At 27.9% G+C, this 24,161-nt stretch overlaps 1 protein-coding gene across 14 annotated transcripts in view; it reads left to right on the top strand.

The window, feature by feature from the left end:
- The window catches only part of LOC106684985 (tubulin polyglutamylase ttll-4), a 38,210-nt gene that overhangs the window by 2,888 nt on the left and 11,161 nt on the right, over positions 1 to 24,161 (top strand). For 13 of the 14 annotated variants that reach the window (XR_001343772.3, XR_001343769.3, XR_001343770.3 and 10 more), the window contains 15 exons: positions 1,317 to 1,387; positions 1,474 to 1,578; positions 1,663 to 1,746; positions 2,080 to 2,193; positions 3,320 to 3,488; positions 4,642 to 4,741; positions 6,270 to 6,477; positions 7,340 to 7,466; positions 7,657 to 7,870; positions 8,625 to 8,750; positions 9,862 to 9,990; positions 10,714 to 10,799; positions 10,870 to 10,991; positions 11,081 to 11,157; positions 18,031 to 18,116. Coding sequence is in view for 9 of the 14 variants with exons in the window: in XM_014427405.3 (XP_014282891.1) it covers positions 1,317 to 1,387; positions 1,474 to 1,578; positions 1,663 to 1,746; positions 2,080 to 2,193; positions 3,320 to 3,488; positions 4,642 to 4,741; positions 6,270 to 6,477; positions 7,340 to 7,466; positions 7,657 to 7,870; positions 8,625 to 8,750; positions 9,862 to 9,990; positions 10,714 to 10,799; positions 10,870 to 10,991; positions 11,081 to 11,157; positions 18,031 to 18,116 (1,818 nt within the window). In the remaining 5 variants the exon portion in view is untranslated. Of the gene's footprint in view, positions 1 to 1,316; positions 1,388 to 1,473; positions 1,579 to 1,662; positions 1,747 to 2,079; positions 2,194 to 3,319; positions 3,489 to 4,641; positions 4,742 to 6,269; positions 6,478 to 7,339; positions 7,467 to 7,656; positions 7,871 to 8,624; positions 8,751 to 9,861; positions 9,991 to 10,713; positions 10,800 to 10,869; positions 10,992 to 11,080; positions 11,158 to 12,624; positions 12,781 to 18,030; positions 18,117 to 24,161 lie in introns of those variants that run through there. The other variant, XM_014427410.3, reaches the window with a different exon arrangement.

Below are 24,161 nucleotides of genomic sequence, written 5' to 3'. Positions count from 1 at the left end.
GACCTATAAGTTAATGTTTAAGAGTATTTTTAAATTGTTGGAAGAAAAGAAAAAAAAACATAAAAACTTTTTTTATTGTACTGATAATTTATTTATATTTGTGATTTATGAAATCAATTTCTGATTAATTTAGTTATTGAATTTCAACTGTAATCAATAAACAAACATACTTCTGAATTTTCTATGTATATAACTTGATAAAACTGGTAACCAATAAACTCAAATTATTCAAGTATAACAAACAAATAGATGAGGTCATTTTACTTGTGTTTATTCTGCAACCTGAAATTGGATTCTTCTTATCTATTAATAAAATAAAAAGTTTCTATGCTTACATACTTACAGTTTCTATACTATATACTTACATCACAATTATTCATTTGACAAAAGAAAAAATATTGTTAGTCTGAGATAATTAGTGATTAGCTAGAGAAAATTATAGATTCTGATTTTTTTTTTTTTCGTTTTGTTTGTCTTTCAGTGAAGATCTATGTATCCATTGGGTGAGAATGTTTTGCTACATATCTTAATAAATATAAAGGTTACAGTTGAACCCTCAGCATTTTGTGGGCCTCACCCCAATGTGCTCAGCTACGTCCTCATTGTGATTATTTATTTAAAGAATAGAAATGAGAGGATCAAAATATATTTGCATTTTACATTTTTATGTTGATTTGATTATAAAGAATCTTCTATCTTATTTTAATTTCCAGAACTTAAAAATAATTTAGGATCCACAAATTATCCCTTCCTACAATAATCCAAATACGAGGTGATATACTGCTGTTTATTTATGGTCTCATAAATATTTTGTTATTTTTTTTTTTAATAAGTATTAGTTAAATACATACCAATTGTATATTTATCAAATAACTTTTATTTTTACCAAACCTTTATATTCTTCTCGTGGTGAAGTAAATAACAACATTTATGGGCTAGGAACTCTATAGGTACAGTTTCGAATTTTTTTTTTTTTTTTGAATGGTAAAACCTAGAATATTCTGCACTCATTCTTTTGGGGACATATTATTAGGAAATAACATCCTGGTGTAAACAATTTAATTAGGTTAATTTGTTTGGAAATTTTAGTATCGTATGACTGAATATTGTGCACCTCTACGCAGTGACTGGCAATTCAGCAGGCCTTATCCCATTCAATGACCAATGTTAAAATATAGTCTTAAAATTATTTTTAGTTTATTGAAGTCTAGAAATTGACTTACTATAAGATTGAAGAAGAATTCAAATCTGCTTTTATTGCCTCTGAAATGTGTTGTAATATCCAGGTTTTCCATTGATTTTGTTGATTTTTTCAGTGATGATGATGAAGACTGGTACCTTGAAGGAAGACATACTCATGATCTCGAGAAAAAGCTTTCTTCAGATGGTAATATTGTTTGTCATATAAATGTGATGTAAGTACAATAATTTGTTGTAAATACAATACCTAACTTTTAGCACAACTGTTTTCAGGATGTGCCCAATTGACAACATTACAACAAGCCTTCCTTCACTATCCTGCTCATATTGCTCCTCGTAGTGATTTGGTAAAATTAACTTCAAGTGTTAAAGTGGAAGGTATGATTTAATACTCGCTGCAATTTAATGTTATATTTTTGTTCTTAATCAACTTGTCGGTTAATTCTAATTCTATTTTTTAAGATAAAAAGGTACATCCGTGTTTGAGGCCTAGTCTGTTCGCCAATACTCCTCCTTACATACGTTTTGCAACAGAAACAAATAGAGGTTAGATATTTTTATTTTATACATTATTTAACAGCCTTCAAAATGATTTAGACACCTCTTATCAACCATTATTATAAACAGTATTTATAAGATTGCCATAGCTTGTACTTATAATTAACAGGGCTTCTGTTAATTATAATTCTAACTACTGAATATTATATTCTTTTTTATGAAAGGTTTACTTATTTATTTAGACAATAGAAAAAATATTGTAATAAAATATTAGTTCCAATTCTTAATCTATTGATGTTAATGTTCTTAATGTTTATATATGATGAATTAAATAATAGTGTAATATTTCTGATTAAAAATCTTAAATATTGTTCTATTTAGCTGAAAGAGCATTTCCTGTGATCATTCAGCGAACGTTGAAGTGGAAGCTGACTACTGTTACTCCAATAATTGTCAAGAAAATCATACAGAATTCTGGTTATAAGTTTATAAGAAGTAAGCAGATACATTTTTATTTTATTTTTGGTTAAATTTTAAATTAGTTTTTGTGAAGGTATTATTTGATCATGAGAATTGAAACATTAATTTATTATTTTTATATCTTAATTTTTTTCCATATTGTGTATATTTGTTGCATTTTGTATCTAGCTCATTGTTCTTATTTTTTTTTTTTAAACCTTCTTTTTTAACATTGACAATTACCTTAAATGAGTCCAAACTTTTACAAAAATAATTGAGAAAACAACAAATTAAATTTACTCATAGTTTTGTTTATTCATACTTTACTGGCCCCTTACTATTGTTTTAATGAAACCCTTAAATTCTGGGAAATTATCCATTTATTAATTCTAATATGATTATTAAAGTAGCACTCTTGTCATAATATGATTCTTTCAGGTTATACCAAAATTTGATCAAGATGGACATAACAAACTGTCATTTATTGTGTATTTCAATTTTTTTTTTTTTCAGTTTGGGATTTATATTCATTAATTTATTGGCAAAGATTAACTATCATTTTCATACCAATATATTTTTGCTACATCTTTATCAAGTTAATGTTCTGGGGCCATCTTTCCTATCTTTATAACCACAACACTATAAATTCAGAAATTTACCAATTTTGCAACTATACTATAACACTTAAGATAATTTAATTAATATATTATGACTTATCATTTTCATATGCTGATATACTATAAAAAATTAATGTACTATTGTATTTTTTTTAAGGAATTTTTTTGTAATCTTTGTTTTGTTTTATTATTGAATATCTTTATTAATTTCTGGTTTATTTTATAAAATTAAATAGTTAAATTTGATCTGCTGAAGTTATTTTTTTTTTTATGTACTGGTATTTGTCCTGTGGAATTTCTTTTTCAAAACTTTACCATTTTTGACGTCCCTCTTGATGCAATATTTGGGAATCTTTAATTATACAATAATCATTATTTTAAATTTATATTATTGATGACAAAGTATTTTAAATAAATTAACTTAATGTTTATTTGTTTTGAAATTAATTTTAATTTCAATAAAATCTTAGTTGAGAACATGCACGTCATACTTAGCTAGTTTTCCTCCTGTTAATATAAATTAAATGGATTGTTTTGGCATTTAGGAACTCCGGATTGGGTCGGGATTTGGGGAAAACACATGAAATCAGTCGTTTTTAGAACTCTTAAAGAAAATCAGAAGCTGAATCATTTTCCTGGTACATTTCAAATTGGACGGAAAGACCGTTTATGGAGGAATTTACAACGTCATATGTCTAAGCATGGAAAGAAAGAGTAAGTTTTTAATTAGTACCTATTCAATATTTCTTATTGCTATTTAATAATCAGGATGTAGTGACTTGGCAGTTAATAGCTGCCTAGCATTGGCTAAACCTTTTTGATTTTGGCATTAGCATAATAATGGTTTATTTTTGTTACGCTCACCCTGATCAGCACAAGAATAAAATCAAGGGCACTTGTCTTGAATAATTAGATCTCGATATGACAATGAAATGTTTTATAATTTGTTTACTCACAACTTTAAATAAATATTGATTATTTTCCTTGTTGAGCTCAATTCTTTTAGTCCCAAAATTTGATTTGTCTTACTTTTAAATTTTTGTTTTCTGTAACTATTCATTATGTAAACTATCATCTGCAATTCAAAGAAGTTATAATCCTAAAAATCTATCTTGTAGTTAACTCTAATTATTGCCAGTATGTGATGTCTTGTTACTTTTTTAAAATCAGCTTATTTAGATATATTATGTGAGAAAATTAAAAATATTAATAACAAAATATATGCTTTTGTTTTAGTCAATCTTTCTTTTTTCCAATTTTTATTGAACCCAAGTATGCAATAAGAAACCAACAGACACCTTTTTTTCCTATGATTTATCAATATTTGTTTTTATTTCTCAACATAAATAAAGGTCTATCTATCTGTACCTAATATTGATGTAGAGGAATATTGTACCTTAGGTATTTGTTGCAATTAAAATTATTAATGTAACTTATTAAACACAATTTCACAAAATGTTGCTTGGTGGTTCCTTATTGTATATGTGGGTTGAATTTTGAAGGACATGTTTCTTCAGATGTTATTTGAATAAGACATTTGGGTCTAATTAGTGGAATATTGCATCAATTTTTAAGTTTATCAAAAATTTTACTACTCATACTTTATCACTGATAAATATTTGGCCATATAGTTTTTTTTAGTAAAGGTATAAAGGGTATGACTTTAGCAGAAATAATTCTATGATAAATTACTTGTTTTTCCTGTATAAAATATTGAAAATTGCAGAACTAATTTATGTATTTCAACATTTTTCCAATTAATAACTCTGTTAAAATCCTCACTTTCATAACTTATTAATATTTAAAAAATGATACTTCTTTATTTAATTTTGTATTCAGTGTACAGTTTATTATTTTTATCTTTTAGGTTTGGTTTTATGCCACGTACTTATGTTTTACCACAAGATATTAAATCACTACGTGCCTCCTGGGATAAACAAGATAACACCCGGTGGATAGTCAAACCGGTAAAGATGTTTTCATTGTTAATTTCTTTTAAAGATAATTTTTCATATTTGTTTAAATTATTTGACAAATGATGTTATTGATTATTTATATTGCAGTTAACTTTTCTTAAGTAATATTATCTTGTGTAGGTGCTGCTGTGATATAATAGAGATAAATATTTTGAAACATGATTTAAACAAGGTTTCTCTTCTTTCTCACAACTTTACAGTATATTGCATGTTAAAAATCGCGACAAATTATTACTTTATGTACGTACATCTTTTTATTTTCAAGTATATATGTACATAATGGGTAGCTCAGTGGTAAGGCACTGTGCTACTAACTACAAGGGCTCAGATTGAAGGAAGATAGTCCGGGTGAGGGTCAATAAAGGTATCAAAATAGTAACAAAAAACTATTTATTGTTAACTAAAGTTTCGCCCCACTTTGCAGGGCTGATAAGAATGAAGTTCTGTTGTCAACTGAGTGCGAGTTCACCCGAACTATCTTCTTCCAATATGAATATACAAGGACTCAGGTTCGAATCCAGCTGTGGTAGATAATTATTTTCTGTTTCACTGTAACCGTGAGCAGGTTTGGGAGCCCTCCAGGGTCAGCCTCATGAATTGAGTACCTTTAATTGTGCAGTCAAGCGTGATTCTGATCAATTTCCCTCCTTGCACAACCGTTGGTCTAGTAGCAGTACTTCCTTACAAAGTACTGCACCCCTGACCCTTCATGGGTTGTAGCGGTACAGATTTAATTTTTAATATGTACATAATGAAATAATTTAACAAAATATTATTATTATTTATTTTTCTCTTAATTTTAAGATCTATATTAATAAATCTCTTCATTAAGGTGCACGATTTTAAAGCACTTAAAAATTTTTTTTCCATTTTCATAAATTGTCTGAGATACAGGCGTAAGAAAGGTATAAAGGTTTGCCATTTTGAAACAAAATAGCAGCTGACAAAGTTGAGTTTCAAGGACTTTGATGCCAAATCTATAAAAAATTGGCCTAGTAGCCTCAGAGAAAAAAAGGCAGATGGTATAATCTTGGTCGATTACAAAGATTTATTCTGGATATTAATAAAACATTAAATTGACTAATAATTTTAATGTTATCTACTTTTAAGTCATGATGGTGTCAACGATTTTTAAAAGTATTTATTAACTCCCCAATCCAGGGCAGGTCCCTAGAGAAGATGTTCTTAGGGAAAGAGTTGTCTGTGTAGTTGTTAGTGTCCTCCCAATCTGGACTAAACTGCAGTGTATTAAACTGTACAAAAAGGGAAAAAAAAAAATGTTGGTGGTAAAGTTTTATTAGACTGAAGCTATAGTTTTGTGGTTAGTCTTAATTATATACTATCTATTTTTAAAATTTAATTTATGTTATATTACATATTTTGCATAGAAATAATTTATTATGTGAAGCATCAAAATCAACAACCTTCTTACAGAGGTACTGTGGAAAAAAAAAAAAAATAGTATGTGAAACAAATATAATACTACCGTTTTCATCTGAAATTTCTGTTTTATTTGCAGCCAGCTTCTGCAAGAGGATCTGGAATCAAAGTTGTGAACAAATGGGTTGATATACCAAAGAAAATACCTTTAATTGTTCAGAAGTATATATCTAATCCTTATTTAATTAATGGAAATAAATTTGATCTTCGTCTGTACGTGCTGGTTACCAGTTTTGATCCTCTTCGTATCTACCTTTATGATAATGGATTGGTGAGATTCGCATCAGGTAATGTTTAACTCTCTATCCCAACTTGAAATATTTTTTTACATTAGACTGGGTCTACACAGAAAATTTCTCTCATTGTCATTTCAATTATAGCACGATATAATCTTTGTATTACCTTATTTCTATATTGTCGCTTATCGATTTTCTTTTAGCATTAGGTACTTCTTATATTATACATTTAGTTTTTACTGTTGATGAATATTACCAAGAGTGAGATTCAGTATCACGTCAATTTTAATAACTGGATTTTTATTAAACTATAAATTCAGATGTACAATCTGTCCTTGAAAAATCACAGTTGATCAGTACTTGATTACTTTTTTGATTTGATATAAAAATTATTATCTTATGATCCATGAATTAAAAAAAAAAATCCGTCTATATGTAGCTTTTCTTCAAGATTACTGGGGTTTTTATATTTGGCTCATCATATCATTTCACAATGATTCTCGGTACTCAATATTATCTTATGCTGTCCAATAAAAAAATTTTTTTTTTTTTTTCAAAATTAAAACTGTTGAAGATACATGTCACTCTATCAATTAGACTATGAAGTTTATATAGAAGTTATTGTGTGATAATTTGTGTAATTAGCCATTTTTAAATTTTATTTTCACTTAATTGATCTCATATAAATTATTATTTGCTTTTTAAAGAAATGGAATTTCCTTACATTCAGTACAGGTTGAAAAGAAGCAAAGATTCTTCAGTATAATTTATTGATTTTTCTATAATATTAATAAAGTAATAATTTCAATTTTTGTTACTGCTGTAGATCCAGTAATTAACATTAAATTATTCACTGTTAAATATTGATTTTTAATTTTTAATTAATTCTTCTATTTTACCTTATTCTTTTTAGCTAGGTATACTGATGATTTAAAGAGCCTTAACGATCGTTATATTCATTTAACAAACTATAGCATCAACAAATTTAGCCAGTCATATTCATTAAATGAAGATGCTGGTGCCTGTACAGGACATAAATGGTTTGTACATTTATAATTTTTTTGTAATAATAAGTTTAGCTCGAGATAAGCTGAATATTTCTTGAGATTATATAGTAATATTGATGGCATTGCTATTAGAACCTTTGTAGTTAGTATATTGATCAACTACACAATTCAACTTTTATTTATATTTTGCTGTGATAGTATATCTTTTTTTTTTTTTTTTTAGGACTTTGAGGTCCCTTTGGTCATTTTTGGATGGAACAATCAACATTGATGCCTTATGGTCGAGCCTTATTGATTTAGTGATAAAAACAATGATAAGTGGAGAGAACCCTATCTCTCAAATGTCGAGGGTCAATTTGACCTCTCGTTATTGTTCCTATGAACTTTTTGGTGTTGATGTACTTCTTGATGAGAATTTGAAGCCTTGGTTATTAGAGGTTAATTTAATATTTATTATTACATAATTGTGGGGATATATGAGAAAAAGAAATGAAAATGAATGATTGAATGATAGGAATTCTTTATTTAGAATTTAATAATTTAATTAAAGAACATTTCCGATGGCAGTGGGGGGTTCAAAATGAACTTAACAAAATACCAACCAAACAAATATTGTATTATTTAAAGGATAAATATTTGTGTATAGAAAATTCCAACTAGCAGCATAACAACAAATACAACCGGTATATTTCCTCATTAAACAAAAAATATATAAGATAGCTACTTGAATTAAAAGGTAGAATAAATTATTTCTTAAAAGGCACTATTTACAAAAAAAAAATTAAACATTACTAAAATTAACCCCCCAAAAAAATAGTTTGTGGTACGGAGCCTTGAACAAATGCAAAATTGTATTGAAGTTAATGTACATATTTTATTAACTGATATAATAGATTATATATTTTTTTTTTTAGGTAATAAAACCATATAATACTTAAAAATTAAATAATAAATGTTTAAGTGTGAGTTCCTTGTTGATGTTTAGCAGTTCAGTTCGTTATGTCAAATTCAATCATGACAATATTATTTTTATTTGAAATGTTTTGAATGAAAATAAGTTAATTACTGTATATTGATTTAAAGAGAGTTATCATAAAACTGATCGCTTGAATTTAAAAATTAAACAACATTAGTTGATTAATTAATTTTTATCCTTATACTTACACTTCCATTAATTTAAACATATTTCAGGTTAATATATCTCCATCTTTACACTCAGGTTCTTCGTTGGATACTGCAGTGAAAGGCCCTTTAGTCACAAATATTTTCAATCTTGTTGGTTACCATATTCCTAATACGCTTAGCCAAGCTCAAGAAGTAAGTTGCAATCCTGTAATTGTTTGTTTATGTATTATATATTTTTTATTCTGTTAATATTATTTTATTTCATTATATTATTTTATTTTATTTTTTTTTTTGAAAGAGGAGTTAGATAATAAAAGCTTTCAGCTTTTAACTACTTGCAAAAAAGCTATATTTAATTGTTATACTTCTATCAAATAATAAAAAATCATAATTTTCTTTTTCAAATTTTTTGTAGTTGAGAAATTCTCTACAATCTCATTAGAACCAATAAGTCTTTGACTGCCTCCTTACCTTCTCTCTCATTCTTAGTTAATGCATAGTAAATAAACAAAACAAAAAAATATTCATCATTAAAGACAATACTTATGAAAGGAAATTTTTCTATTTTAATTTTTTAAAATGATGAACAGATAGTTGACTGTGGATAATAAATATGAGAAGATGATTGGAGGTGCGGCCAGTGAGAAACACAAATAAGTAGAAAATTATTATTAGATAATTATATTTCATCAAGGCTAAAAACAAAAATAAGATAACAACTACAATAAATTAGAGGAATTGCAAAATGATTAGAAAATAATAAGAAAACAGCTAACATAATAGCATTGAAAGACATGTATATTCTAAGTATTTTAAGAAGATAAAGCCTATGTAAGAAAAGTAATAATAAAATTAATTAAGAAGAAATAACAAATAATAAAATACATATGAAAATCTAGTTAGTGTATATGTGTACAAAATTATTTAAAATAAAGTGATGAAAAAAAGGTGGGAAATAAAACATATATGTAGGTAATTAAATATGTAATTAAAATAACAGGGTTAAAGAAATAGAAAATAAAGTTATATAATTCAAAAGGAATAAAGTATGAATATTGTAATTATTTATTTATTTTTTTAAAATTTTATTTTCTGATCATTCTATAATTTCTCTTATTCATTATGGTTGTTATCTTGTTCTTTGTTCTTAGCCTAATGACGGCCTGAAATTCTGGCTGAAATGTTGGCACTAATAAATAATTTTTTACTTATATGTGTTCTTCATTGATTGCACTCCCAATCTTATTCTCATTAATTTTTGAAGATTATTTTCTTTTATTTATTAACTTTTCTTGGTTTGTAGGTGGAAGCTTCAGCCAAAATGGGCGTTCGTGGGCCTTTATGCATAGATCACAGAATGTATATGATTGGCCTTTCCCAAAAAGAAAAGGACAAGCATGCTCATTTTTCATCTTTAGAAGATCGGGAATTGGTAAGATAATGATATATTTTATTTTATTTGTTTTTTATAAGTACATAAGACCCTCGTTTTATTACAGATTCGGTCGTAATAAGGTATGGGCAGTTGAATCTAAAATCTATTCTTAAGAAATCGTACTCTCAAGTGATTCGCCCATAATAATCCCAGTACAATGAGTGATTCATGACATCACCTGAAGTTGGTTGATTCCCTATTCAGGGGAGTCAAAGAATTGGGAGTGAGGTTTCGACAGCTGACAGTTCTATCAAATATACTGTATACCTGTTCTAGAGCGGTAACAGTAACAGAGCTACTCAATGAGAATTGAAAACAGTTGTCGAATATTCATACTGTTTTATTGTTATTTAATAAAATGTATTTTTTACATTAATTTAAAATAAAATCATTCAGAAAAATCACCAGAAAGAGTGATTTGTTGGGAATCAGTTTTGTTAAAAGAACCGAATTGCTCATTCCTAGTTGTAACACTGCCCTGGGGTCTTATTCTAATTTTTGATAAGTCCATAATTACATATTATAATTTATTATGTACCAAAAAGTAGTGAAAGATAAACCTAGGAAAGAAATTCTAAATGTGTAAATTCACTTTTCCTCTAATCCATTCCAAATATGTTGAGTGATAAAATTTTATATTTGTTAATTATAAAATAAATTGCAGATTAAAATATATTTATCAACATTGATATGTTTATTGATGCCAAAATTGTGTTTTAGTACCTGGATAGCATTCTTGAAGAATTAACACCAGATGATGTGCGTCACCTCATTCAATATGAAGATGAACTGACTCAGACAGGAAAGTAAGAGGGTTTTCTTTAATAGCCTTTGTACTTAAACTGTTAGACTATTCACTAATCTTATAATCAATAGCTTTCAGAGGATTTTCCCAACTTCAAAAACATTTCCATATCACAAATTCCTCGAAGGCGAGTGCTATTACAACCGGCTAATGGATGCATGGGAGTATAAATATAGCAGAAGGAGGGAAGAAGGTATTCGCATCTCTTAGAAATAAAAACTATTCTCTGTTTATCCTTGACTCGATTGATGCATAATTTATATTTTTTCTGTTGTTTTCTAGGTATCGAACTATTAAGATCTTTATGTTTACGGGAAATACATTTGGACGTTAGAGATGTTGAACCTCGTTCGGCCAATGTAAGTTCTGCTTATCTTGTAGTACTGATATTAAGATTTATACTCTCTAGTTTGAATAGAAATCAAATAGAACTGTTTAAAGTTATAAATATTTTGTTTTTGGTAGATCTGTGAAGTATATTTATTTTCATTCTTAACTTTTATTACTCTTAAATAGGTATTTTAAATTTTATTATAATATTCATTATTCATGTAACTGGAGGATTCATTTTTTCATCGCATGCAAGTTCCTTTTACTTATTAATTGTTTATTTATGTTTGTATGTTTATTCCTCTTTTTAATAAGAAAATATATTAGGAATCCTAGTTCACCTATTATCATTGATGAAATACAATCATTTTATATGATGTTTTGTATACTCTGAGTACTGAATTGGAAGTTATTAATTTATTCGTATTAGATGATACTGATTCGTTTGCCTTGTTTTTTTTACTAAAAGCAAGTCGTTTAAACGACCCAAATGAAAGTATTTTCCTTGATATTTTTAAAAGGGTTAGAAGTGGGAAAATGAGATGAATGTTAATTTAATTCCTTCCTTGATTATTATTCTAGATTTCATTTCTGGATGAACAGTGCAAACTCTCATGCCTGTCTAAGCTCTGGAAGTGATTTAAATTTAAATATGAAATATTGAGTAGCGTGCTCGTTTTGCCGTCTGTAGTATAGGAGGACAGTTATAAAGCTTTAAGTTATAAGCTTCTCACTACAATTCCTACACTTTTTTTCATTGATTTACATATATTTTTTTTAATTTTCATAATGTATCTACATAAAACTGTGGAATGCCATCTTTAAGTTATCACAAGTGTATTATAACAATATATGAAAAAAAGTGTTTGCATTAATTTTTATCCATATGAAGAATCTTGTCCTTTTTTTAAAGATATTAGTTATCTTTTTCCAAATCCAGTTTGAAATTCTGACTTGAGATAGTTGGCAACATTGTGGAGCCTTTGAATGAAGGAATTTAAAAAAAATTTAATTGTTCATACTTTACATGCTAGATAGCACAATTCAGACCTAAACAAAAGTTTATTCAGTTGATGCAATATGCCTTAAATAAAATGCATGTGAAATTTCATTAAATACATTGAGCCATTTTTTAGAAAAAAAGGAAGCATATAATTCCAAAACCAACCAAACCCATTTTTAATTTTTTTTAATAAACAGTTTTGTTACTAGATTATCCCAAAGTATAGTAATTTTCATCACTGTTTTTAGAAGAAATTCTTTCACTTGATGATAATATAGTAACAAACTTTTTATAAGAACGAATTCAAAATTTAAAAAAAGGATTCAACTTGTGTTGGAATGCTATACCTCCTTTATAACCATTGTTTAAGGTATTCATTACTGACAGACACCCTTAAAGCAAATGTTTGGTGCATTTTTACTTCATTAACTTAGAAATAATATATGTATATTCTATTTATTGATTGCTATTTATAGATGGAGATTACTTTCAGATTTTATTTAGCATCTATTGAATAAATCACAACTAGGAAAGCAAGAATGGAAGACTTTTTTTTATTGAAGCATAACTGAAGTTAGCTATACTCCTAATTAAGTTTAATTTATTTTCATTATCAAAATGTATTGGCTTGTTATTTTTATGATTGTACTGTAGCTATTCTGTCGTATCATGCATTTCTTTAAATGTTATCCAATGCTAATCAAGGATTCATCCTTTTGTGAAAAAAAATATATTTATGAAATTCTGATTTTAATTCAATGAAAATATAATTTGTATCTGTTGTTTTTGAATGTTTTATTTTATTATTTATAGTCAATGCCAACTAATTTTGTTGTTTTTTTGTATAAGTTAATGACGTATGCATTGAAGAAAGTTTACGGACAGTATAAAAAATTAGAATATTGTAAGTTAACAATTTCTATTTTATATAGTTAGCAACTTTTCCCTGTGTGATAGTCTCCTGCCATGTTTGGGTAAATATTTTAGGTTAGAAATATATATTTATGTAGTTAGCTAGCATAGGAGTTGTTTGTGTCGTTGACGTTAGATCTTAAAGTTTAAAAATAGAATACAAATAAAGCCTAGAAGGTCATAGTATGAATAATTGTTAATAGCTGTTTGTGTACTAACAATAGCAATATTTTTATAACTAGTATTTGTAATTATGCCCAAAAAATAAGAAAATTCATTATTTCTTTGTTGTGTAGATGGTATTTTAATTAGGAAAAGTTCTTTTGACAGATATTTATTCTATTGTTTGGTTAGGCTAATTATTGTAAGGTTTTACAAATAATTAATGGTTAAACTAACGCTGCAAGGTTTTGAGCATTTGTCTTCTAGATAAATTATCTATTTATTTTCTTTGTTTAGTTGCTCCTGATCTATGGAAAAAATCATATTGTCTGATTGATAACTATCTTCAGCCTATTTAAGATAATTGATATTAAATTTTAATCCTTTTAGTACCAACTGAGAATATAGTATCTGTGTCAAGAATACTGGACCAATTGCATTGGGTAAGAAAAGAAATCAGAAGTTACTAGCAAAAGAGAATTTTAACTCCCTTCAATATTTTTGGGTTTACATTTCATGGTACATCAAATCTGTATGTGCACATTTATACATTGTTCAATGTGTTTCAAAATGTACACACACATTCTGGAAAAAAGAATATGACGAATTTTATAGGTACGGTTGGAAGAGGTACTGGCAGGTTTCTGCCCTGGAAGGCAGATCCAGAACCATATTTTTGTCCTACAAAAAAAGTATATTATAAAAAGCATGGGACAGAAACAGGAGCATGTACTTAGCATCCCCGACCTTCCTTCGACTTGGTCCCATGGATAGAAATGTGGAATGCTCTTGCTACAAAAAATGTTCCAAGAGATCTCATTACAGTTATCAAATCTCCATACACAAATTTAAAAGGAGTTGTAAGGAACAATGGAACTTGATCTATTCCTTTTCCAATTAATAAGGGTTTCAAAGAGGGGGATTGCCTGAGCCCATTCTTATTTACTGTATTTATGTATGAAATACATAAAGTCTGTAAAAGGCAAACAGTCATCAGTAAGTGAAACATGAGGGTGATACTCAGCCAGTCTCTCTTATATGCAGATTATATCATTCTCATTTGTGATACAAAAGAGAAACTGCAGCTAATGTTACTAGAATGGCAAGAGAATCTTCAGCAAATGTTACTAGAATGGCAAGAGAAACTTCAGCAAAAGGGATGAATCAATCATCAAACTGTCAATGCCTCTGAGAGTAAGGTACTGTTTTTTTCCCGAGATGAGGAAGAGTCGATGGATGTGTACTGTAGTGTTTAGGTTCTCAAAGTGTTCAATAACTTATAACTATTTAGGCACAAACATAAACAGGCAGGGAAAAATAGATTGAGAAATAGCAAATAAAATTGCTAGAGCCAACCAGATCTATCAAACTATTTGCAACAGCCTTGTTGGGCACTGGATTATAGCACAAGGAGGAAGATAGAAAAAAGAAGAGGGTACATCAAATTAAAAAATCAAAGAAGAAAAATTAGTTTTGGTGCCCAAATCATAGGTTAGCCTGCGATTATCCTCAAATTATAGGTTAACCTGCGATTATCCTCAAACATAGGTTAACCTACGATTATCCTCAAATCATAGGTTAACCTGTGATTATCCTCAAATCATAGGTTAACCTGTGATTATCCTCAAATCATGGGTTAACTTGCGATTGTTGCGAAATACTTCAGTTGTGTGTGTAATTAAGCTGGTGAAAGCTGGGAATTTTTGCACCATTAAATTGCTACATGGTTCTGTCCCTGACAAATTATATTTATAGGTGAACTTTAATTAAATAAGTAGTGATAATATTATGAAAAATAACATGTCACAGAAGAGCTGTAGTTGTCGTGAAATGAATAATAATAAAATTATTATTTTATTTTAATTTTTTTTTTTATATATACCTTCTTGTAATATGTTATGGAAATTCAACTTGATACTGAACATTTTATATAAATTACTCTTGTTTATTTATTTTGTCACCAATATTATCTTCCTATTCAGCCTTTATTTAGTAGCATTCAGCCGTGCCAAAAAACATGAAAATTATCAAAAAATATATTTCACCAACATAATAAGAATCTCTGGAAATATGTCATCTTGAAACTTGGAAATTCATATGGCTTAGTTTCATTGCATTCAGATTTCAATGAAACATTTAGCTTGGATGAAGGAAACTGTTTATGAATTTATTTAAAATATATTTAGTTAAATTTAATAAAGTTTAATTTGTTAATTAATTTTAATTGGCATTGTTACTTCAGTGATTATCATTAATCAAAACAGAACTAGGCATAAGGACAGACGTTTGGGTTTCTTCTTTTCTTTTTATTTATTTATTTTTTGTTATTGCAACTATTCTTAAACCTTGCTCTTATTTTGTTGTTATTTATATAGTCATTTTTATTTAATAATGAATATATTAACTAAGTAGGTATATTATTAGTAATTTTTCCTTATTAATATATAATTTCTTAGATTGTACATATGGCAATAGCTTGAACAAATTAATTTCTTAGTATATGTAAGTGAATCATATCAGTGTTTTTAAATCTGGTGTTATGTGTACATCACACAACTTGCCCTTAACACTCCAGCTTAAATTTAAATCATCCTTTTTTTCAATTTATTTATTATTCATAATGGCATTGCTTCTTACTATATTTATATTTTTCTTAAGTAAAAAAAAATATTACCATGTTTTTGTATTTCTATGCCTATTTTGACGGTAATTGAAAAGTTAGGACTATTGCTATTACAACGTTGGAAACATGAAAACGTTAATTTTCTCCTTCAGTTAGTTATGAAAAAAATTAATATTTTATATTAGTATAATCACTAACCATAAGAAATGTTTAATGATTTTATATAAACAAAATTAAAGTTACTTAAGACAGAACATTTTTTTAAATTCCGCTCATACATAAGTTACAAATTATTAATAAGATTTATTTAGATTTGGAATTTGTTAATGTGTCATTATCATTAATTCGTAGAAAATTTTCATATTCTGAATCTGATAAAAGTTAGTGCAATTATATTTAGTAAAAATTATAAGACTAATAGTAGTAGTTTGTACTTTATTATGAAAATGGGCCTAAATCAAGCTTGGTGTTCAGAGGTTTGGCTTAGTGTTGTGCCATGTATGAACATGTTCAACTTCCACACCGTCAGTCTCTCACAGCTTTTTAAGGTTTGTTGCCTTTGTGTCATTGTAATGTTTTCCTTTTAGCTTTCGACAATACCTAACAATGGACCTTGGAAAAGGAAATTTTTTTAAAAATAAAATCAAAAAAACAGCAACTCACCAAAATGATTAACTTTTTCATATGTCAAATTTTTAGTTATTACTAAAGTATGACATTTAGTCGCCAAAATTCCAAAGTAATTAAAGTTTTTCTGCCCCAGATTTAGCCGTGTAGTGACTTAATTAAGTTTTCGGGAAAGAACGAAAGAGCGAAATACCCCCTTACTAAAATTGGCCAACCAAGTTATAATATACATGGGCTGCTTAACAAACTAACACTAAATGTTGACTTTAATTTAATTTAAAAATCATCTTACTATTTTCTTTCTTTAAAGAACTTTATAAGCAATATTTTAGATTATAGAAACAAATATAAAGCAGCTCATCCAAAAATCATAGATAGCAGATGAACTTACCTCTATGACTAAATATTTCCACATCTTCCTTAAGCTTCTGATTCATTGCTTGATTATCTATAAGAGCTGTTATAATTTGAGGTATTGTAATTATTGGTACAGTTTATATTTTCATTACGTTGTAGATTGTTTTATAACAAGCTAATAGTTTGTCAATTTAGGTCAGAGTTTATTGACATCGCAACATTCTTGTTTAGTCTTATAAATAAATAGATAACATAAGTAGCATTTCTAGCTATCAAATGTACCGAGCATGTCAACAGGTATTCTTGTTATATTGAAGTAGAGTAGTATTTGGTCAATTAACAGTTATTAAAATCATTAATTTAATTTTTCTTTGATTTAGTTTCCGTAGATTGTATTCTCTGTTATACTAAATAAAGATAAAGGTCTAAATAATAAAAATTAGGCAGTGCAAATATATATTGTGACTTGAGTGAATAAGTTGATGCTATGACAATGGCCCTTTAGCTATTTTCTGATTAACGTTAGCATTTATTCATGTTTTGTCAATAATTTAAGATTGTTTATGAATATTTTATAAATTGTGGAAATTTTCTTATACTTATTAGTCAGTTATATCATAACTATGCCATATACAAACACACAACCCTTGCTTAGTTGCAACTAATCTGTGAGATATAAAGTGTCTAGTTTTTTGTGTAACCAGAAAGAGAATTTGGTAAAAAAGCATAAGGAAACTAGTTGCATCCTAATTTCTCAATGCACTGTTGACCTTATATTTTATTAATTTTTTTTTCTTCATTAGTCATATACTTATATTTCGGTACCTAATTTAACTTATTTCTATTTTCAATATAGATCAAAAGATGAATTGTACCCTCTTGCGGCCTATAAATATGTTTTGTGTGGTTATTCAAAATTGTTATTTTAAAATGCAAATATAACATTTTTGAGCGATAAGTTCAGTTATTTGATTTTTTCCTTAAGTCCTAGCATAAATTTAACTCTTAGTCTCATTGACGAGTTGTGCCCGATGGTACACAACTACTAATTACTAAAACTACTTTACATGCAAATTCTGTTAGGATTAGTATTGTAGCCAACCAGGAGGTTAATGAAAATTTCAATTTTTCCATCGAATGATTTTCTATCCTTTTAGAAATTTAAAAAAAATTTATCATTGTAGAAGACATCTAAGATCCCACTTTATATGTATACAGGTCTGCTTGACGGAAACCTCTTCGTTTGAATTAGTACCTGTAAAAAAGAGTGATAGCGGGAGCGGCAGTGACACAGCTAAGAAAAGGTGAGAAATAGAATATTTTGTTCAGTTATTCTTATTTTAATTTATATTTTAGTTAATTATTTTATATGAACTATTAAAGGCTTATAGTTTAAGGAGTTAATTATATAAAACTCAGTTCTTTGGTCAGTTTTGTTTAGATTTTCTACGTCATTATTATATTCTTCTAATATTATATTAGTTGTCATTAAAACTGTTGTTTCTGGAGTCAATAGGACAATTTACTGAGAAACTTGATCAGATCACCTTTATAAGTTTGTTTCATTTGCTATCCTTTTCATTTCAACTGTACTATTTTATATTCTTTCTATTCTCTCTAACCATGTCGGTTGAGATGGTAACTTGTCGTAACCCACAAGTACAAGCACCTTAAGTATTTCCAATAAACCATACTCCTAAGGTCTCTATTCCATACTCTATACTCCTTCTCATCAAGTCCTTCTTGCTAATTTACCCGGATCTTCATCTCCACTGCCACAATTTTGTTGATATGTGTATTCTATATTTTCAGCTCAATACACTAGTTTTTGTATTGTGGACTTATCACTTTTCCTTTTTTATTCACTCTAATAAGTGACAATTACATTTAATAGCATTTATCCTGAACTAGCCTGCTACTCTTCTCTAGTATTTCTTTTGGCTCCTTCTGCACAAACAATCAAAGTACTTCAGGTATAGTATTTTATGTACTTTCGGTCTTCTCCTATTGAAGGCATGGTACATGGTCTTTAATGAATTCCTATGTTCGGTCTTCCATACTGGCAACATGGCCAAATCATTTTAGTTGGTAAAACTCCTAGTATTTTCTCATTGAACATTTCTTCTTTCTTACCCAAGAACATTCTTCATAACAGTGAATACTCACTTGATTCTCATATTGCACAGCAGTCCCTTGTTTTCTTTACATTTATTCAAATAAACTGCAAATATCCTCCTAATAAATATGACTGCTTTGCTTGAATAGTGGTACATCTGACAGAAAAAGAATTATATTATTTTATATTTTGGATAGATTGTTGCATATCAGTTGATTATTTCCTGTAGTCGAAAGGTGGTTCACTCATAGTCAATTTCATTGCAGAAAGTACCTTTGGAAGGGGGACCAGCTGTATTCCATGCTTATATGCTCTATAATATAACCGATTAAACCTATAATTAGCAAGATTGGGAATGGTAGACGGCTACAGAGACTAGCACTGTCAAATCCACAAACCAACCAGTATGCCTACATCTCATGTCCTCACTCGACAATTTGCGAGTTTCAGCTACATACTTTTATCTGTCTGTTTATAATATCTTTATTTGGTCTAGTAACCTTTAAATAATTAAAACTGTCTCCTTGAAATTGAGTGGTGATTAATAAACTTAAACATGTGAATATTTTCTGTCCTCAACACTCATTTCACCATTGATATTGAATTTAATTGTCATTATTATATTTTGATTGTCAAATTAAAGTCTTCTTTCACATTAAGAGATAGATTAGTTGTTTCATTGCTTTATGGGGAGCAATATTCCTACTTTTTTTTTCAAAAAGATTTTTTCTTACTGATTTGTCAAAATATTGGGTTAGCATTTAATATACATTTTTTAATGAATAAAATAAGTCCCTTCCCTAATTTCTATGAACTTGCATTGGTAATTTTTTTTTCTGTGGTTTATTTGGGTAATTTTACTGCTTGTAAAATATTGCTAAAGAGTTATTGTGAGATTTTATAAAATTCTTATTTATCAATATGCGTATTATTTTCATTGTTTTCAGAAGTTGTTTTTATTTTGTGAGTTTTTGAGAGTTTGGTGGAATCCGTGGCGCCTCATTCTTATATGACCTCCATATTGTAACAGTCTGTGCCTTCTTTATTTTAATGCAAATATGTTTTGATAGCTGTTATTATAATATATTGCTTTGCACCATATTAATACATATTTTTAAACAAACCATCCTTTTAAGGAATCTAACTGTTATTACTTAATTATGCTTATTTTTATTGTAGCATATTTTTAAAATTAAAAATTGTTACTAAAAGTAGGTTAAATGTACTATTAATTGATTTAACTTGATCAGCTTTATGCTAAACCAAGTTATCGGTTAACTTCAAAAAATTAAATTATGAATTTTGAAAGTTCATATAGTACCCAGCACATACAAGGCAGGTGGGCAATTTTTTACATGTTGCTGCACTTTGTCCCAAAATAATGGAGACTGGATTGGTTCAATTTTTAAACTGCCTAGTACTGTTGTTACCCGGCAAAATTGATATTCATAATATAAATTTTATTACTACTGTTTTATTGTTTAAATTACTTTGCTTCTGATTGCATAAATAAATATAAATATAATTAAGTTTCTTGAACTAAAAAAATATTAGTAGTAATTGAAATAATTACTTCAAGCAATCTTTATTTCATTATGACAAACTGTTAAAGAAAGAATTCTAAACCTTTCTTTAAGGGAATGGTTTTGGAGCAGGAATTGGCAATATTGGAAATTCTCTGACCTGTCTTATTTCGTGTTGGCTACTATAGATTCTTGAAAACCATTTGATAATTTTTTCAGCTGTTTCTCTCACTTTTAATTCATAGTTTAATATAACTTAGTAACAATTCATCATTTACACTTGATTTTATATCTTTAAATTACACTATTATTGATACAATTTTGTTTATTAGAGTAACTATTTACATTCTTTATCTAGTCATATATATTTTTAATTAATTAATATCAAACTTTTCCTTCAGAAAAAATTAGTTGTTATCTTCTTTACTATCATTATCAGTGGTCATCGTTATATAACAATTTTCTCATCTTTATGAACTAAACTTACATACTATTAACACTAGTCCTTACTTTAATTCTTGTTTTGGCTATTTGCTTTGAACTCTTATTAAATAAATTATACCTCTTTTTCACATTTTGTAATTTTATGACAAAACTATCTTTTTATCGAGTTATTTCCTACTATGTCCTTTCTCAACTTTAACTCCTGCGTATTGTATTGTTCTATCTCATCCTTCCAATTAATATAATTTACATTATCAATTTTGTACTTGTATTAATTCCGAATAATTTTCTCTACTTGTATTTTTTAATTATTCAATTTTTATATTTTTGTAGCACATCTTTTCTTTACTTTGACCTCAGTATTCCTTAGTTTATTTCATCCCATGTATCATATAATCAGTCAATCAATTGTGAGTCTTATTTATTGTTATTCTTAAAAAAGGAATACTTCAAATAGTTTTTTAATAAGTTGCTGGTTGGATATATGAAATTTTATAATGATTACTGTTTGCTGTTTTATATTTTGCTTAGACTGTCTTCTATCTAAATAGATTTTTAATCCGGAATGTATTTAATATTCTTAATTTTATGGTTTATCAAAAGACAATCTGTATCTAAGGCGATGTATCCAGTCACATAGTTACAAGTTTGTACTGTCTTAATTTCCTCATTCCCAGTCTCAGAGAGTGGTTTTCCTTTCAATCTTTATTCATTGTAACAATCCAATATCCTGTTTATTAATCCCTCGAATGAAACATTCCTTTTATATTTTTATAATTATAACATTCTGTTTTGTAAATATGAGGCTGGTTAAAATGAATTTTGATATACAGTATCGGCGGTTAACAACAGTCTTGCCGATTTTGCGAACATGATTCCTTGGCATTTTATATAGCTACTCGGGTAAAATGTTCCTATGAGCTGAAAGCTTGTAAGTTATGAATACAAATTTTTTTCACTCAGTTGCTTTGATGGAAAAAGAAATGAATTTATGATTACTTTACACCTAGACCCATCATCGATGCAGGTTTTAGTGTTGTAGTTTTTATTTCTATGTTTTGGTTGTGGTGAACTTTTCTCTGAGCTCTGGGAGAGTTTTATAATGATCTTTTATCATATATAATTGTATGAAGGAATTCCTTATCAAAACTAGTCTTTTGATATCTCATGAAAGTAATGTCAAGCCAGAACATATATGGAAGCAATCCCTAATGGTATTTAGAAGATCTATAACCAGATAGAAATAACTATTAAGAATGTCATACAACTAAATGCAGGGTATTGGAAAGCTATAGACCAAGCAAAATTGTTATGATAGCAAAAGTCATAAAAAAATGAGCCTTTCGGAAAGAAAATAAATGTATATTTAGACATATAGAAATTTTCGACTGCAATTTTGACTGAACTTCCTATATATAATGCTTGTTTAGTGGCAGTTTCCTGGTGGAATATTTAAAAAATAAGTTTCAATAGCTATAGCCAAAATACTAGGTAATCTTTTCGCCTACTTAGTGTTGGTAAAATTCAACTTTGTCCCATTAGTAGTTTTCCGTCCAGTTTGCTGATCATGCATACAATCCTTTAATATACTTGATATTTTTACATTCTAAATATAGGTTAGATTGTTGTAAAAACTACTTATATTCAGTAGATAAATATAAATGAATTTTTACTTATAAGTTAATCTATTTGGGTAATCATAGCTTTAACATTACAAAAAAAAAATCATCTGTCACTTTTATTACAGGTTTGAATTTTTTATTTATTTTCTTAAAAAATATTATTTTTTTTCTGGCTCAATTTGAACTTGAGACCTATCAAACCATTGCCTTAGTTGATTTTATTAGGTTTCAGTCCGTTGTAAGGAAAGATGTGTTACTATATTCCCAAGAAGCAACTGTGATGAGAAACGAATTGATTGTTTTATAATTTTTTTTCTGGCATTAAGTTCTTTAGATTATAAAAAAGTTTATTAACATTTGTTTAGACATGTTTGTGTATATGTTCAAATATATGTGTATGCTTAAGCATATATATATATATATAATTTTTATTAATCTACTGATTTTTTTAAACTTTAAAACCTTTTGTAAAATTAAAATAAAAAATGGTTAAAAAACCATTTAATGTTTTCAGATTGAATACTTGCAGTATAAATTAAGGCTGTTATTATTAATTATCGAAACTAGCACTTTTACATTTTGAAATTTGATCCAAGTTTTATGAAAATATAATATACATTTCAAACTTTCATAAAAGCAGTTTATAATGTTTTTATTTTAAGCTGTTTGATAAAAACATTAATGATGTGGTATTGTTTATTTACATACATCATGCTTGTCGAAAGAGCAAGGACAAGATAAATTTTGGTATGTTGCCTATTTATCTTCCGTGTTACATTAGCTTTGCATGCTTGTTCAATTTAATGAAAAAAGTTTTAATTATTATATCTGATTGCATTATTGGACTTTCATAATTAAATGGCTTAAAATATTCTAATCGTAGTTCATTTTGTTAGATATTGTTCTTATCACTTTTTTTTTTTCTTTTGAATTACATAGTCTACTAGAAAGTGATTTAACGTTTTCTTTAACTATTTCATGAATATTTTTAATCAGGCACTTAAATTTTGAACACAATATTCTTGTGGATAGTTGTCTAAGATAAATTAGCTTTCTTTATCACAATGAGATCAAGCTTAGAATTATATAACCTTAGATGCGCTGTTTATTTTAGAGGTTTTGTTATCTGATGAATGCTTTATGCTTAGCCTAGTTGATATGTATTGATGATTACCTTTTTGCTTGCACCTGATACAAATAAATTTTATTATCTAATGCACTCGAGTGTTATCACTCTTCCATTGAGATCAGGATTTTAGTGAGTATAAGTATTGTTTTTAATTAGATTAAAAGGTCCTTAATGTAAGGACTGTTATCTGGAGTTAAGGAATAATTCAAAGTTGGATCAACGAGGCATATACAGAAAGTAAGAGTACTGTTGGGGTGTTGTGCTGTGTGGATACTTTTTTCTATAGTTAGCTACACTGAGGAGTAGTGGGGGATCTCCTGAAAACGACGAGCACTGGATACTAATGTCAGTACCAAACCTTGTGTCTCATAGTGTCCGTTTCCATGAAATGTGTTAATAAGATATTTTGCCAAATGCAAGATACATGCTGCCATATGATTCTTCTTGTGGAAGGAAAAACTCCCATTGAAATTTTTTATACCCGTGAGAAAAAAAACAGGCATCACAGTGGTAAC

Source organism: Halyomorpha halys, unplaced genomic scaffold (assembly GCF_000696795.3).
Source record: "Halyomorpha halys isolate HHAL.00 unplaced genomic scaffold, Hhal_1.1 Scaffold643.1, whole genome shotgun sequence".
In the NCBI taxonomy this organism is placed as follows: Eukaryota; Metazoa; Arthropoda; class Insecta; order Hemiptera; family Pentatomidae; genus Halyomorpha; species Halyomorpha halys.
Note: the sequence above shows the minus strand (reverse complement) of the source record. Positions and strands in the feature narration are given on the sequence as shown.